The 17324-nt window shown below is 50.9% G+C and overlaps 1 protein-coding gene across 22 annotated transcripts in view; it reads right to left on the bottom strand.

Moving 5' to 3' along the window:
* The window catches only part of DNAI2 (dynein axonemal intermediate chain 2), a 41105-nt gene extending 31798 nt beyond the window's left edge, over nt 1-9307 (bottom strand). For 9 of the 22 annotated variants that reach the window (XR_010124481.1, XR_010124484.1, XR_010124485.1 and 6 more), the window contains exons 1-2: nt 8668-9025; nt 1189-1382 (exon numbers count right to left, since the gene is read on the bottom strand). Coding sequence is in view for 14 of the 22 variants with exons in the window: in XM_054458334.2 (XP_054314309.1) it covers nt 1189-1371 (183 nt within the window). In the remaining 8 variants the exon portion in view is untranslated. Of the gene's footprint in view, nt 1-1188; nt 1475-8594 lie in introns of all 22 variants that reach the window. The other 13 variants (XR_010124482.1, XR_010124486.1, XM_054458318.2 and 10 more) reach the window with 6 other exon arrangements.
* Nucleotides 9308-17324: the final 8017 nt, after the last annotated feature.

The following is a 17324-nucleotide window of genomic DNA, read 5'->3' as shown; positions in this document are numbered from 1 at the left end:
ATGGAAACCCCATCCTCATGAAGTCACTCCCATCTCCTTTCCATTTTTAAGCCAGCTCTCACAAAAGGTAAAAATCTGGATCAGCACCATAGGAAAGGTTAAAACAAAACAAAACAAAACAAGTCTGGAAAAGGCAGAGCTGCTGGAAACGACAGGAGGGCCCCCAGGGTGTGGCCCACGTGGCGGCCATTCTGCTTATTGGCCACACCACGGCCACAGGCCTTCTCTTCCCCGAGACAGCAGTTGGTCCTGGGAGAGAACCACCTAATTCATTTGAACTGTGAGTCACTGAAACCGCCCACACCTACCTGACTGTTGGACGTGTTTTGGCCATATCGACTGATTTGGTTTTCATTTTATCTCAGCAGTTGTTGACCTAATGAGGGTGAATCACCTAGCTCATAGGGACAGGGAACTCTTTGGCCTGTCTCTGTTCCTGACAGGGAACATGACCACGACCCTGAAGATAAGTTCTCTTATGGTGGAGGCCCCTCTGGCCGGAACTTTCTGTGGGACACTTCCCTTTTCTCAAGCTGGGTAGTTGCCTGTAGATATGAATCTCTGCTCCCTCAGAATATCTCTCCCAGGCTGGGCACAGTGGCTCATGCCTGTATTCCCAGCACTTTCGGAGGCCAAGGCGGGAGGACTACTTGGGCCCAGGAGCTTGAGACCAGCCTGGGCAACATGGCAAAACCTCATCTCTACAATAGTTGCAAAAATTAGCCAGGCATGGTGGTGCACACCTGTAGTCCCAGCTACCAGGGAGACTGAATTGGGAGGAGCTATTGAATTCAGGAAACGAAGGTTGCAGTGAGTCGAGTTTGTGCCACTGCACTCCTGGGCGACAGAGTGAGACCCTGTTTAAAAAAAATATATATCTCCCAGCTACACCAAACATCCAAAACAACTCTGGTAAGTGTCTTTGAGGTGAAACAAGAGCTCTTGGGAGAGGGAACATTGTGATTTGCACTCCCCTGGCTCGAGGAAGGCTGGTGCTGGGTCTTCCTCTGACCCTGAGCACTGCGTGGAACTCAGGGGGAGCCTCTGCCCTCACTTCCAGCATCTGCATTTGGTCCACTCTAACTGGCTTTCAGGTGGACAAGGACCCACGGAACCACTCATCTGCCCCAGCTGGCCGCCCTGCCTGGCCACACCTCACAGGCCGAGGCCCTTGGGGCAGGGACCCACCTCGTGTTCCGACATGCTGATCGAGCACTGGATGCCCGTGTCCACTGGGTTCCGCTCCACGAACTGCTCAGCCAGCTCAGGGTTGGGCATGATGTCGATGTTCAGCTCGGCCTGGCGGTCCGAGAAATTGCACTGCTTCCCGAACTCGCTGCGCTTCTTGACGTACACGTACACAATCTCCATGATGCCGGCTGCTGGGGGGCAGAGAGAGGGTGTGGGCTGAGGGACCCCACTGGCCTCTTCCCCATCTCCACAGGTCCCGCCAGGACAGCTCCAGGTTCTCAATCTGGTTGGGGCAGGAAGCAAGGGGTGGTGGGGAGATCCTAGGAATTTGTCCAGAAGCTGCATCTGCATTAAAAAAAATCCTGAGTGCTGACTATATGCTAAGCATTACCCTGTTTAGTTATTGCAGTTGCTCTCTGAGGAGGGCAATAAAAATTTTGGCCAGGCCCGGTAGCTGACAACTGTAATCCCAGCACACTGGGAGGCCAAGCCAGGTGGATCACCTGAGGTCAGGAGTTCAAGACCAGCCTGGCCAACATGGTGAAACCCCATCTCTGCAAAAATACAAAAATTAGCCGGGCATGGTGGCGCACACCTGTAATCCCAGCTACTTGGGAGGCTGAGGTGGGAGAATCGCTTGAACCCGGGAGGAGAAGGTTGCAGTGAACCGAGATCACACCATTGCACTCCAGCATGGGCAAGAGAGCAAGACTCTGTCTCAAAAAAAAAAAAAAAAAAAAAAATCACCATTTTCTTTGAAGGCCTTTGATGCTTAGATGCCCTCAGTGACTTGCCCAAGGTCCTATAGCTAATACATGCTGCAGCTGGCCTGCCCCCATTCCAAAGCTCTTACCCACCAAATGATACAGTTTTTGTCTTTTGTTTTTAGGGTTTTTTTTTTTTTTTTTGAGACAAAGGCTTGTTCTGTCACCCAGGCTGGAGTGCAGTGGCATGATCTTGGGTCCCTGCAATCTCCACCTCCCGGCTTCAAGCAATTCTCCTGCCTCAGCCTCCCAAGTAGCTGGGACTACAGGTGTGCAGCACCATGCCTGGCTAAGTTTTGTATTGTTTTGTAGAGATGGGGTCTCACCATTTTGCCGAAGCTGGTCTTGAACTTCTGGGCTCAAGTGATCCACCTGCCTCAGCCTCCCAAAGTGCTGGGATTACAGGTATGAGCCATCGCACGTGGTACAATACGGTTTTTAAGAATCAGTGTTTATTGACAGGGCAGGAGGAAATATTGATGGTGATGATGTTGGACTAAATTCCCTGCCATGCTGGGCATGAAACACACAGGACACAGATTTGAGACCCCTGGGCCTCTTCTTGAACCCCTCCTCCCCAACCCAATGACCCAACTCTCCACCCAATTGTCCAAAAGGCTCATTGGTTGCCCGACTCTGGCCTCCACCACTGTCTGGGTGCCACCCTGGAACTCTCTTCCCTCCAACTAGGACAGAGCTGAGAGTCGACCCCAGACAGAGAGAAAGCCACAGGCTTCCCCAACAGGCAGGACATGGAGGCCTTTGGGAAAGCCTCTGACGTGTGCTACTGGTCATGGGACACAGCAGGGAATTGGGAAGTGGGCTTGGCTGGGCCCTGACTTCAAGTTCTGGGCCTGCCGTCACCAGCTGCGTGACCTGGGCAGGGCCACTTCGTCTTTCTGAGACCTGACACAGCCACAGGATGCTGAGAAGTGAAATGAAAGTGCTTCAGCAGCATCAGAGGTGGGGTTCACAGGCCGCACAAGGAAGGCTTTCTCACTGATGCTGATTAGAAGTTGTAAAAATGCAATGGGCTGGGCCATTCCCACATATTGCCCTTGACCTTTCTGACTCCCGCATGACATCACTAGACTCCACTGGGTCTGAGGGCTTGCTCAGTGAGTTCAATGGTTGGCCCTTTGACCTGTGTGCCTGCCATATCACACCATGGAGTTAACAGAGATTTCTGTCTGCCAGCCACCTGGACTTTCAGAAATTGTGCCTTTGATAGCAAGTTTCCAGGGGCTCAGATTGAGGATCTGTGCAAGGCTCCTGGGGTTGCACAGAGCCCTAGGACAAAAGATGTGGATGAGTGGCTGGTGCTGGTGTGAGGAAGATAAACTGAAGGAGAGCTTGCCTTGGTAGATTTACAACCAAAGGCCTTTCAATGCCCAAGAGATTAGGCCGGGCATTGTGGCTCATGCCTATAATCCCAGCACTTTGGGCGGCCAAGGCCAGTGGATCACTTGAGGTCAGGAGTTCAAGACCAGCCTGGCCAACATGGCGAAAACCCATCTCTACTAAAAATACAAAAAATTATCCAGGCATGGTGGCGCGTGCCTGTAATCGCAGCTACTCAGGAGGCTGAGATAGGAGAATCGCTTAAACCTGGAAGGTAGATGTTGCAGTGAGTCGAGATTGTGCCACTGCACTCCAGCCTGGATGACAGTGCAAGACTCTATCTCAAAAACAAGATTACGTGAGCAGGTTTTGCTATTTTTTTTAAGTTTTAATTTTTAATTTTTGTGGTTACATAGTAGGTGTATATATTTATGGGGCACAGGAGATGTTTTGCTATAGGTATGCAATATACAATCATGGGAAATGGGGTATCCATCCATCCCCTCAAGCATTTATCCTTTTTTTTTTTTTTTATGTTTTTGAGACGGAGTCTTGCTCTGTCACCCAGGCTGGAGTGCAGTGGTGCGATCTCGGCTCACTGCAAGCTCCGCCTCTCGGGCCCATGACATTCTCCTGCCTCAGCCTCCCGAGTAGCTGGGACTACAGGCACCCACCACCACGCCCGGCTAATTTTTTGTATTTTTAGTAGAGACGGGGTTTCACCGTGTTGGCCAGGATGGTCTCGATCTCCTGACCTCGTGATCCACCCACCTCGGCCTCCCAAAGTGCTGGGATTACAGGCGTGAGCCACCGCACCCGGCCTGTTAGTTATTTTTAAACGTACAATTAAGTTATTACTGACTGTAGTCACCTTGTTGTCCTCTCAAATAGTAGGTCTTATTCATTCGTTCTTTTCTTTTCTTTCTTTTTTTCTTGAGACGGAATCTCATTTTGTTACTCATGCTGGAGTGGAGTGGCATATCTACTCACTGCAACCTCCGCCTCCTGGGTTCAAGCGGTTCTCCTGCTTCAGCCTCCCGAGTAGCTGGGATTACAGGTGTGTGCCACCATGCCCGGCCAACAATGTTAACAAAAAGAGAAGCCACAGACTTGGATAAAATATTTGCAAATTATCTATCTGATAAAGAACTTGCATCCAGAATATGTAAAGACTGACCAGGTTCCAAACACTATGAACAACAGTTTCCAGGTATGCTTCCTGCATGGCCGGTACCACTCCCAAAAGAGTGATCACAGTTCTCACTAAAGTTTCTTTTTATGAGACAGTGTCTTGCTCTGTCATCCAGGCTGGAGTGCAGTGGCATGAACACGGCTTGCTGCAGCCTCAACCTCCCAGGCTCGAGCAATCCTCCCACCTCAGCCTTCTGAGTAACTGGGACCACAGGCAGACACTACCACATCAGACTAATTTTTTTTTTTTTTTTTTTTTTGTAGAGTTGAAGGTCTCACTATGTTGCCCAGGCTTGTCTCAAACTCCTGGGCTCAAGTGATCCTCCTGCCTCAGCCTCCCAAAGTGCTGGGATTATAGGCATGAGCCCATTTTTGAGATGAAGAAACTGAGGCCTGGAGAGATGAAGTATTAATACAGGGTCGAAGGTCACAGTTCTTCAGTTCAGGCAGAACCACCAGGCATGTCTGGCTCTAAAGCAGTGATTGTTAGTCCTGACTGCACATTTAGAAACACCTGGAGGGCTTTGTGAAATCACAATGCTGAGTTTGAACCCCAGAACAACTACATCAGGATCTCTCATCAGTATATACCTTTTTGCTTTAATTCTCCAGGCAATTCCTGTGTAGCCAAGTTTGAGGACCATTGATTTAAAGTGAGGGACCTTAATCTCTCAACCAGCATTTCTGAAACCTGGGATCTTCCTTAAAAATACACAGACCCCCAGGCCTCTCTCCTGCAAATGCTGAACTAGATGCCTGGGGCAGGGCCTAGCAATTCGTGTTTTTCACAATCACCCTAGGTGGACATGACTACCAGACTTGTGTCTAACCTACCCTCTCCCGCCTCCAGGGCTACAAGGCACCAGACCAGTGGGCCCTGGCCGCTGGCCCCTGAGAGGCAGGGCAGGAGCTGTGTGCCCCTAGAAGCATGTGCCAGGGGGATCTTGGGCCCTGGAGCAGCTGGGGCAGCAGGTGGGGCGAAGGAGGGTAGGAAGGTTAACCCTTTGCATCCATATACATTGTGTCTTGAAGACAGTACCACCCCATCCCACTCCTAGCCCCAGAGCAACTCAACCTTAACCAGACTGTTGCAGAAAGTGGCATTTTGTTTCTTTTTTTCTTTTTTCTTTTTTTTTTTGAGATAGAGTCTCGCTCTGTCGTCCAGGCTGGAGTGCAGTGGCAAGATCTAGGCTCACTGCAAACTCCGTCTCCCGGGTGCAAGCGATTCTCCTGCCTCAGCCTCCCGTAGCTGGGATTACAGGCACATGCCACCATTCCCGGCTAATTTTTGTATTTTTAGTAGAGACAGGGTTTCAGCATGTTGGCCAGCTGTTCTTCAACTCCTGATCTCAAGTGATCCGCCCACCTCGGCCTCCCAAAGTACTGGGATTACAGGCATGAGCCACCGCACCCAGCCTTGTTTTCTTCTCTTTCTTGTAGTTTGGAAATTCTCTTTCCTGGGTGGAAGCAATGGCTTAGAGGCCAAAGGGTGGGATGAGAAGCCCAGATTGTAGCGGGGTGCCCCAATGTGTTTATACCACATGGACAAAGCTATGGCCTTGTGAAAAAGCATGCGAATCCCGTGGCATCCTCCTCTTTGCCAACACAGTGTGAAGCACCTGTGCCTCCCACATGGGGCTGCAGGACTCAGGCAATTAGGGCTGCCTGTCTCTGACTTTTAAAAGAAATTGCTGCAAGCCAGCTGGCTCCTAGGGGACACACAGAGATTGAAGAGAATGAGGAAACTCCAGGAAGACAGAAATAGCCTCTTTAGCCCAGATCAGATTTTTAACAGCTTTGCTTTCCTTCTTGGTGTTTCCCAAGGCCAAGCCCCGAGCGAGAACAGAGGCATTGTCTTGTGTCTGGAGGCAGACAGAGGGGACATTTAAAGACTGGCCTGGTGACGGGAAGACAACCCATTCAAGGACCCAGAGCAAGCTCTTCTCACAAGCTAGCAGGGCACACAGATGAACAGCAAGGTCAGCAAAGGGCATCTCAGGAGGTCTCCCCCAACCTCTTGTGAGACAAGTGCTAGAGGGTGGGCTTCCCCAAGCAAGGCCTGAGCAGGGGTGTCTGCATGGGGTGACAGAGCGGGGATGGGAGCAGTGCCACTGCCCTCTGGGAGTTTTGGGGGGAGATCCTCCCCCCATGGGAACCTAGAGTCCCAGAGGCGTGAAGAACACCACTGTGAGTCTCAAACACAGGAACACGCAGAATCAGGGACGCTGTGGTCCAGACATCAAAGATTCAGGCATCTCCCGCATCCCCGGGGAGGCAGTCAGATGGGAAACTTCACTCACTATAAAAACAAAACTCGTCTTGTGCAGTGAGAATGAGCAAAGTAATTCCTGGAGAGAACCTCCGGTGGCTTAAGGGAAAGTGTGTTTTCCAAGCCGGGAGGGAGGCCAAGGGACTGATGGGGAGGAGGAGTGTCAGCGTGGGAGACTGGGAAGGAGGTAAGCTGGAAGGTCAGCCCTACACATTGAACTCCCTAGTGGAATAAGGAGATGAGAACATTTTCCTCTTCTTCTTGGTCCCTGGTACAGCCCCTACTGGGTTCCTGCGACTGGTGGGCCCTGCATGGCACCTGGCAGGAGAGGACTTCCTTCCCTCTTTCTTTGTTGTTGTTGTTGTTTTTGGGACAGTGTTGCTCTGTCACCCAGGCTGGAGTGCAGTGGTGTGATCTTGGCTCACTCCAACCTCTGCCTCCTAAGTTCAAGCGATTCTTGTGCCTCAGTCTCCTGAGTAGCTGAGACTACCGGTGCGTGCCACCACACTCGGCTAATTTTTTTTTTTTTTTTTGAGATGGAGTCTCACTCTGTCACCCAGGCTGGAGTGCAGTGGCCTGATCTCAGCTCATTGCAACCTCCAACTCCCAGGTTTAAGCAATTCTCTTGCCTCCACCTGCCGAGTAGCTGGGACTACAGGCGTGAGCCACTGCACCCGGCCAGAACGTTTGTATTTTTAGTACAGATGGGGTTTCACCATGTTGGTCAGGCTGGTCTCAAACTCCTGACCTCAAGTGATCCATCCGCCTGGGCCTCTCAAAGCACTGGGATTACAGGCATGAAAACCGCACCCGGCTTTCCTTCCCTTTCTTATGTCCTTGTGCACCTTCTGGAATTCCGGGGTCCTGAGGGACTCACTCTACCCTCAAAAGAGGCAGACCTCCCTAGAAAGCCCCCATTTATTTTCCCCCAGGACAGCACTAAGCGTGGCTGAGCCCCCCAAGGAAAGTGAAGGTTGAGGGCAGGACAAGGTGAGAAGAGGTCCCCAGAATTGGAGAGCGATGGGGGTCAGTGATACCTGCCCTCACCACTACCTTGTGGTCTCCTTGACGGAAAGACTGTGGTCTTTTATTTACTCCCGTCCCCAGGGCCTGGCACATAGAAGGGGCCCAAGACTCCCGTCACCTGCTGCGTTAGTGACTGTGATACCAACGCCTACCAGGCTTCTCTCTGCAGCTCTCTCCCCTGTTCCTCCTTTGCTGACCGTGACAAACAAGCAAAGGATTTGAAACTGAGGATTCAAGAGGAAAACACGTAGGGTCTGAAAGCTGGGAGAAGACGCACTTCTGTGGTTCAAGAGAATGTGGTAAACCTCGACCTTGAGCAGAAAGGAGGAACCGCACACGCTCCGGAGGAACTTGCCAACTGTGTGACCTCGATCACACGAGAACGCCAGCTCCCAGGTTGAGGAAGAAATGAAAGAAAGCACTTAAAACACCTGCCACCCAGCAGGTGTGCGATACTGTTAATTTACGTCGCTCTATCCTGAGCAGAAAGCGCTCCTCTTAAAGGTCCCATCTTCCCACCACCCTAGCCGGAGGCTGTTTTTTTTTTTTTCCCCTCCATTCAGCTGTAAATCCTTCAGAGGTCTCCAGTCCACTCCAGGACACGGACTGTATCAGGACCTGAGTGGGTAGGAGGGTACGAGGCAGGGTGTACAGAGACTGCAGGGTCCTGCGACTTGGGGCGGATCCAGGGCAGCAAGGACTAAGAGGACAGAGGGCACTAGGAGCGCTAGTCCTGGCAGCCACCATCTGGCAGAGCTATCCCAGAAGGAAGCCCCCCAAGAGGAATTTTTGGCACTCTTGGTGATTATTACCCTGTAAGTCTCTCCCTGTCACTCTCCACTCTAGTCTTTAGCCTCTGACGTCCTCCTGGCGCCCGCCCCTTACCCTGGGTCCGCTCCTCCTGCTTCTGGGTCTCTGGGGAAGCGCCTAATCCACGGTCCCGGCTACGGCTCCGGTGCTCCTCAAACGGCGGCGTTTACCGGTTGCTTGGCAACCCCGGCCTGGCTCCGGACGCGCGGGGCGACGCGGAAGGTCCCCGGAGCACGTGACTCCTTTCCTGCCACGTCGGAAGCGAAGCCCGTCCCTCTTCTTTTTGGAGGTCTCCCGAGTTAGGAGAAGAATTAACCAATAAGTTGGTAACATGCCAGTAATGATCATGAACATTTGTAGGGGCGTTGCCAAGGCGCTTATCCAAGCCTACGTTTGTATGCATTTGCATCGAGCAAGGTACCCAGAAAACGCAAGGAAGAATAGTCAGTGCTTGGGAAGCCCTGATCCCTGGGTGGTGATGGCGGGCTTTGCTTACCATCTTGGCCGACTGTGTTGTCTTGCCTTCCTTCAGTTTCCGCATCCATTCAGTGGGAATTATAACCCTTCCCTCCCCTCTGCTAGCGTCCTTCCTCCACTTTGTGTAATAAGACACCTTCCCGCACCACCAGTATGGAAACTCCGTGGGAGTAGAAGCTGTTTTTTTTTGAGACGGAGTCTCGCTCTGTCACCCAGGCGGGAGTGCAGTGGCGCCATCTCGGCTCACTGCAAGCTCCGCCTCCCGGGTTCACGCCCTTCTCCTGCCTCAGCCTCCCGAGTAGCTGGGACTACAGCCGCCCGCCACGACGCCCGGCTAATTTTTGGTATTTTTAGTAGAGACGGGGTTTCTCCGTGTTAGCCAGGATGGTCTCGATCTCCTGATCTCGTGATCCGCCTGCCTCGGCCTCCCAAAGTGCTGGGATTACAGGCGTGAGCCACCGCGCCCGGCAAAGCTGGGGATTTTTACAGCTTAGCTGGGTGGTTGGCACGAAATGTACTGTGTTCATTGAATGAATGGATGAGTGAATAAATGAATGAATGAAACGAGTCATATTTCTTAGGGAGTTAAGGCAATTGAGATCACGTAAATTAAAACAAGGGAATTTGGGGCTAGAAAAAAATGAATTTGAATCCCAGATTGGCTACCTACTGATCTCATGGCCCCGGGCAAGTTCCTGTCCTTTTCTAAGACTCAGCTATCCTCATCAGCAAAGTGGCAGGACAGCGGCCGTGCTTATTAGATAATGGGGAGGATTAAGTGAGAGACAACACAGGGGCGTGTCCAGCCCCAGTCCAGAGCTACTGGTGCCTGAATGAGCGGCAGCTCGGGGAATGAGGTTATCCTGAGTTCAGAGGCTGACATCGGAAATTTGGACTGGGACAGAAGAGGAGTGCGTCATCCAAGAAGTGGGATTGGGGTTGGAACTGGGCCTTGAAAAATGGTTATGAGTTGCAGGGAAGAGGAGTGGGGAGGGAGTTCCAGATTGGGGGAGGGCATGGCGTGAGCAAGGAAGGAAGAGGCAGTCGTCATGGAAGAAAGGCATTTTGCGAGGATGGTGGGTGGATCAGTTTGGCTGGGGTTGAGAGTCCCTGCAGGGGAAAAATGAGAGAGGAATTTGCAAAGGTCAGCCGGGGCCAGTCTGTGGGGGGTCCCAAGAGAGGCAGGCTGAGGGGCCCAGACGGCTTTCCATGGGAAGCCCTCAGCGGGTTTGGGATCTGTGAAAGGACAGGAAGGAAGCAAACGTTTCTCTCCCACTTCCCAACTTCTCCATATATGTGTTGTCACCACTACCCACCTGCCTTTAGTGGGGCAGGTACAAGGAAATTTCCAATGAGACGGCACCTTGCAGGGCCACACTAACCAAAGACAAGCCCCTAAATGACTGCTGCCACCAACCTCTCCTGATCCGTTCTGGCTCGCACCAGTTTCTCGGGTCAAATAACTCTTAGGGGTGGGTGCTGAGGGTCCTGATGGGCTAGGTGGAGGAGCTACTGAAAGCCCCACTGAAATGACTTTGTGTGGTCAGAGGTGAATCAGACCCAAAGTCTCCAAGAATAGGAAGTGATCCACTCCATGATGAGGCAGTGGCTGGCTGGGGTTGTAATCATAATGCAACCCTTTCCACTCCACCTCCAGCCCTGGGAAGCCGAGGGCTCTCTGAAGACACATTATTTTGTGGGTGGGAAAGTGGGTTAGAAGGGGAAATAGGAAAAGTTGAAAGGAAACTGCAGCCACCTTTACCATATTATCCGACAATTTAGTACAAGCTCCCCACCCCCACCCTCACCCAGAAGGCTGCAGGCCGCCGACCACAGAGAGCAGCTCTGTTCTCTGGCCAAGCAGTCACCCCTTGGCCGGCCGCCTCGGCATGAGGTCATATAATAAGAAGTATTCACAAGGACCTAGTTTGAAAACAATTGTGGTGCCTCTCAGATCTTCACCCAATCACAGCATAATTGGCAGCAGAAATTCTTTGCTGAGATCCGCCCCTGGCCCTGGACATCCCCAGGCATTGCCCCAACCCGTTGCACTGCTGTGTCCCGCTTTAGCCCCGATTTTTGTGTGTGTAGTGAACTACACATAAAATTTACCATGTTAACCATTTTTCAGTGTATAGTTCAGTGGTATTAAGTTCATTCACGTTGTTTTTTGGTCTCGCTCTGTCGCCCACGCTGGGGTACAGTGGTGTAATCATGGCTCACTGCAGCCTCGACCTCCAGGGCTCAAGCGAGCCCCCCTCCTCAGCCTCCCAAGTAGCTGGGAACACAGGTGCACATACCCATGCTTGGCTAATTTTTTTCATTTTTTGTAGCCACAGGTAAGAGGCAGGACTTGATTCTGGAGGCAGGGCTCAGACACCAGACCAGACTGAGGGCTAGCTAAAATAGGGAAGAGGTGGAAGCAGCTCTCCATAAGACACGCCCACCAGTGTGCCATGTCAGTTTACCATTGCCATGACAACACCTGGAAGTTATCCACCCCTTCCACGGCAATGACCCAATGACTTGAACGTTACCACCCTTTTTCTAGAAATGTCTGCATGATCCACCTCTTAATTTGCATGTAATTAAAAATGGGCATAAATATCACTGCAAAACTGCTTCTGAGCTGCTAGTCTCTGCACACTGCCTACGGGTAGCCCTGCTCTGCAGGAGCAGTCATCAGCTATAGCACTGCCACCTCAATCAAGCAGTTTTCCTCTACCACCGGCTCACCCTTGAATTCTTTCCTGGGCAAAGGCAAGAACCCTCCTGGGCTAAGCCTCAATTTGGACCTTACCTGTCCTGTGTCATCCCTATGTTGCCCAAGCTGGTCTCCAACTCCTAGGCTCAAGCGATCCTCCTGCCTTGGCCTCCCAAAGTGCTGGGATTACAGGTGTGAGCCACTGCACCCAGCCTATGTTTTACCGTTCTTTTTTTTTTTTTTTTTTTTTTGAGACAGGGTCTCCCTCTGTCACCCAGGCTAGAGTGCAGTGGTGCAATCTCACCTCACTGCAACTTCCGCCCCACCCCAGCTCAAGTGATCCTTCCACCTCAGCCCCCCGAGTAGCTGGGACCACAGGTGTGCACCACCACACCTGGCTATTTTTTTGTATTTTTATAGAGACAGGGTCTTGCCATGTTGCTCAGGCTGGTCTCAAACTCCTGAGCTCAAGTGATTCACCCACCTTGGCCTCCCAAAGTGCTAGTATTACAGATATAAACCACCAGCCTTGTGCTACCTTCTTGAAGGCGGAGTATCTAGATAAATTATTTGGAATCCTGCATGAGAGATTTGTTAGTCACTTTTTTAGGCTTAACTTTGCTTGGCTCATAATGTGCAATACAATAACATTTGGTAGGAACCATCTGCTCTTCCTGCCAATGTTGAAAACAAGCTGCACGTGGTTTGCAGGAGTGAGGTGCAGGCAGCACGTTCTGCCGGCTGGCTGCTGCGGCACCCCCTTACCAAAGCGTCTGCCTGCCTCGCCAGCTTCCTTCCAGGACTGTGAGTGCCTAGAAAGTGGAGACCTCATTCTATTCATCTTCATAGTCACAGTGCTTGTGGGAGGGCCTGGTTTGTAAAAGTGTCCCAGGATGGAATTCATCACATCAATGGCAAGCCCACCAAGCCCTCATGTTGCTAGCAGTTAAGTAACACTAGTTGCACTTTTGCTAATGCAGACCAGATCTCTCTCTGCCATTCTGCCACCCCAGGGCAAGGCTCCCTTGCATTCTTTTTTTGTTGTTGTTGTTTTGAGATGGAGTTTCGCTCTTTCGCCCAGGCTGGAGTGCAGTGGCATGAACTCGGCTCACTGCAACCTCCGCCTCCCTCGTTCAAGTGATTCTCCTGCTTCAGCCTCCCGAGTAGCTGGGATTACAGGCATGTGCCACCATGCCCGGCTAATTTTTGTATTTTTTAGTAGAGACGGGGTTTCGCCATGTTGGCCAGGCTGGTCTCAAACTCCTGACCTCAGGTGATCCACCTGCCTCGGCCTCCCAAAGTGCTGGGATTACAGGTGTGAGCCACCATGCCCAAACTCCCTTGTATTTTTTCTGGAACTGTAGTCCTAGGGTCAGTCCTGCTAAGCCCTCCTCAAAGTCCCTTGCCTTCTGCTTTTCTAGAGCTCTGAACAATATTTGACTAACGAGAGGCAGCTGTTCTTGCCAAGGGACATGCTCCACTCATGCAGGTGTGGCTTTTCTTGGGAAATAGGGGGCCCCAGAATGAAAAAAATTCATTCATAGTCCATGTCCAAAGAAAACAAAATAGGAGAGTGGAAGAGCAGGAGCCATATCTGAGTGCATTTCTGGGATCAGCTGGAAGAGGAGACTTTGGAAGGGTTGAAACTCTTTTTTTTTTTTTTTTTTTTTTTGAGACAGAGTCTTGCTCTGTCCCTAGGCTGGAGTGCAGTGGTGCGACCTTGGCTTCCTACAACCTCCACCTCCCAGGTTCAAGCAATTCTCATGCCTCAGCCTCCTACAGAGCTGGGACTACAGATGCCTGCCATCATGCTCGGCTTATTTTTGTATTTTTAGTAAAGATGGTGTTTCACCATGTTGGCCAGTCTGGTCTCAAACTCCTGGCCTCAAGTGATTCACCTGCCTCGGCCTCCCAAAGTGCTGGTATTACAGGCTTGAGCCACCAGACCTGACCCCTTTTTTTCTTTAATATTTTATTTATTTTTTGAGACAGTCTCACTCAGTCCCTCAGGCTGGAGTGCAGTGGGGCAATCACTGCAGCCTCGACCTCCTAGCTCAATCGATCCTCCCACCTCAGCCTCTCGAGTAGCCAGGACCACAGGTGCATGCCACCATGCTCAGCTAATTTTTGTATCTTTAGTAGAGACAGGGTTTCACCATGTTTCCCAGGCTGGTCCCAAATTCCTGGGCTCAAGTGAGCATCCTTCTTTGGCCCCCCAAAGTGCTAGGGTTACAGGCGTGAGCCACCGCGCTTGGCCAGAAACTCTTTTAAGGCATTTTGGGAAGACCCCACATCCTTGTAAGCCCTGGGTGGCTAGCACCTTCTGCTTCTCTGACAAGGCGCCTCTATTTTGCCTGAAAAGCCCCCAATGCACAGCACATCTGCTGGGAACGGTGGAGATGGGAAGGCTGGAGAGAGATGGGGCAACTGCCAGGAATCGCATTGCTCTCCTCTCACTCTGGCTGAGACTCAGGAGACGGCGGAGGCAGGGTGTGGGGCTCTGGGTCACCACAGGGCATCTGGAGTTTGAGGGAGTCCTGGAAGAGGCTGTGTCAGGCTGTCAACCACAAACTTCAAACATTTCTCCCTGGTCAGCTCTTCTTTCCCTCCTCCACAGGAGGAGGAACCTCTCCCTTGAGAGCCAGGCAAAGGCTAAGACCTTTTGCCCCGTCGCTTGTGCTCGCTAGCCCTTATTCTACCTGGGGTGGTTTGTCGGTGTGGACCACCCCATGCCCCTCCGCGAGGCCTCCCCTCATCGCTTCCCCTATGCCAGCTCTCCGATTTCCTTCCTGCTTTAATTCTTTCTCAGCTCTTTCTTCTGCCCGTGCCTTATTTTTTTTTTATTTTTATTTTTAGACGGCATCTGGCTCTGTCGCCCAGGCGGGAGTGCAGTGGCGTGATCTTGGCTCACTGCAACCTCGACCTCCTGGGTTCAAGTGATTCTCGTGCCTCAGCCTGCCAAGTAGCTGAGACTATAGGCATGTGCCACCATGCCCGGCTAATTTTTGTATTTTTTTTTAGTAGAGATGGGGTTTCGCCATGTTGGCCCGGCTGGTCTCAGATTTCACCATGTTGGCCCGGCTGGCCTCAGCCTCCCAAAGTGCTGGGATTATAGGCTCAGCCACCACACCCGGCCTGCTTCTCAAATGTTGGGGTCCCATACTGGATTCTGCCTACTCTTTTTGGGCTCCTCCACTCTCTCCTTAGCATTAGTGACGGCATCTATGTGTTGTCTCCCAGATCCAGGCCTCATCAGTCCAGACTTTGAGTTGCCTGCCTGACGTTGCCCTCAGATGTTGCAAAAACCCTTCAAACCTATCAGCAATGAAGTCCTCCTCCCCGGTGTTTGATGGGTTACTAGCACTCATTTGTCTACCTGATCACCTAGGACTTAACAGCTCTTGTCAGGTTCCTATGAAACAGGGTGACAGACTTGTGTACCACTACCGTGGCCATGGGCGCTGACTTGCAATCACCTGTTCAAAGACAGACATGAGTGCTGCTTCGTGGGCGTGAGCCTTAGGAAGGCGTTTGCATTGTGCTTGCAGAAAGCACCCATCAAATCGACAAATCGTTGGCAGGCGGGAAGAGTGTTTTTTCTCTCTCTTTTTTTTTTTTTGAGATGGAGTCTTGCTCAGTTGCCCAGGTTAGAGTGCAGTGGCAGACCTTCGTGGTAAGTGTTACAGCTCTTAAAGATGGCACAGACCCAAAGAGTAAGCAGCAGCAAGATTTATTGTGCAATGGGAAAGAACAAAGCTTCCACAATGTGGAATGGGACCCAAGTGAGTTGCCGCTACTGGCTGGTGGGGTGGCCAGCTTTTATTCGTTTATTTGTCCCCACCCATGTTCCATTTTTGTCCTATCAGAGTGCCCTTTTTTAAATCCTCCCTGCGACTGGCTACTTTTAGACTCCTGCTGATTGGTGAGTTTTACAGAGTGCTGATTGGTGCATTTTACAGAGCACTGATTGGTGTGTTTTACAATCCTCTTGCTAGCTACAGAGTGCTGATTAGTGCATTTTTACAGAGCGCCGATTGGTGCATTTTACAATCCCCTTGCTAGCTACAGAACACTGATTGGTACGTTTTACAATCCTAGCTACAGAGTGCTGACTGGTGCATTTTACAATCCTCTTGTAAGACAGAAAAGTTCTCCAAGTCTCCACTCCACCCAGGAAGTCCAGCTGGCTTTACCTCTCACTGCCACCACGCCCAGCTAATTTTTGTATTTTCAGTAGAGACGGGGTTTCACCGTGTTGGCCAGGGTGGTCTCGAACTCTTGACCTCAGGTGATCTTCCTCAGCCTCCCAAAGTGCTGGGGTTACAGGTGAGAGCCACCGCGCCCAGCCAGAGTGTTTTTTCTCAATGGGATTCTGGTGCTGACATAGTCTCCGCTCTTCTCTGTACTCCTGCATTAGTGGTTGAAAGTGGAACCCATTTTTGTTGTTGTTCTGTCAGACCAGCTGCTTTTGGGTGATGGGTATGTGGAGAAACCACTGGCTTCCGGGAGCATGAGCCCATTGCTTTATTTCTTTTATTTTTATTTTTTGAGACAGGGCCCTTGCTCTGTCACCAGGCCGGAGTGCAGTGGCACGATCACAGCTCACTGTAGAACTGCCAGGGCTCAGGTGATCCTCTCACCTCAGCCTCCTGCATAGCTGGGACCACACACTATGCCTGGGTAATTTTTGTTTTTTTTTTGTTTTTTAGAGATGGGGTCTCACTATGTTGCCCAGGCTGGTCTCGGCTTCCCAAAGTGTTGGGATTATAGACATGAGCCACTGTACCTGGCCCAAAAGTGGAGCAAAGTTTTAAAGAATGACAAGAAGATGTCCAAGATAAAGCATGAGGTAGAAAAAGCAATTGCAGAACAATATGTATAGTGTGACTATATTCTGCCCATACATTAGGACAAAACCTGGAGAATGTGAACCAAACTGGTCCTGGTATTTTGCTCTGGGTTGATGGATTATGGGGGATTTTCACTTTCTCACACATTTTTGTAAAGTTTGAAATGTTTGCACCACACACATTCTTTTGTAATCAGAAAAGATGATGACGGGCCGGGTATGGTGGCTCATGACTGTAATCTGAGCATTTTGGGAGGCTGAGGCAGGCAGATCGCTTGAGCCCATGAATTCAAGACCCAGCCTGGGCAACATGGTGAAACCCCAACTCTACAAAAAAAAAAAAAATACAAAAATTAGCCGGGCGTGATGGTGTGCCTGTAGTCCTGGCTACTGGGGAGGCTGAGATGGGAGTATGGCTTGATCCCAGGAAGTGGAGGCTGCACTCCAGCCTGGGCGACACAGCAAGACCCTGTGAAGAAAGAAAAGAAAAGAAAAAAGAAAAAAGGAGAGAAGAGGAGGCAAAGAAAAGGAGGGAAGGAAGCAAGAAAGAAAAAAAGAAAGGAAGAAAGACAATGACAATTAGACAAGCCAAAACAGGAGGCCCAAGATTTAAGGAGCTTAACCAAATGTCCAGATGAGACCCTGAATTTGTATGTAAGCAAGTCATTGTTGATAATGTTACTTGTCTTCCTTGCTAATTTG

The sequence above is a fragment of the Pongo pygmaeus genome, chromosome 19 (genome assembly GCF_028885625.2).
Source record: "Pongo pygmaeus isolate AG05252 chromosome 19, NHGRI_mPonPyg2-v2.0_pri, whole genome shotgun sequence".
NCBI lineage: Eukaryota > Metazoa > Chordata > Mammalia > Primates > Hominidae > Pongo > Pongo pygmaeus.
Note: the sequence above shows the minus strand (reverse complement) of the source record. Positions and strands in the feature narration are given on the sequence as shown.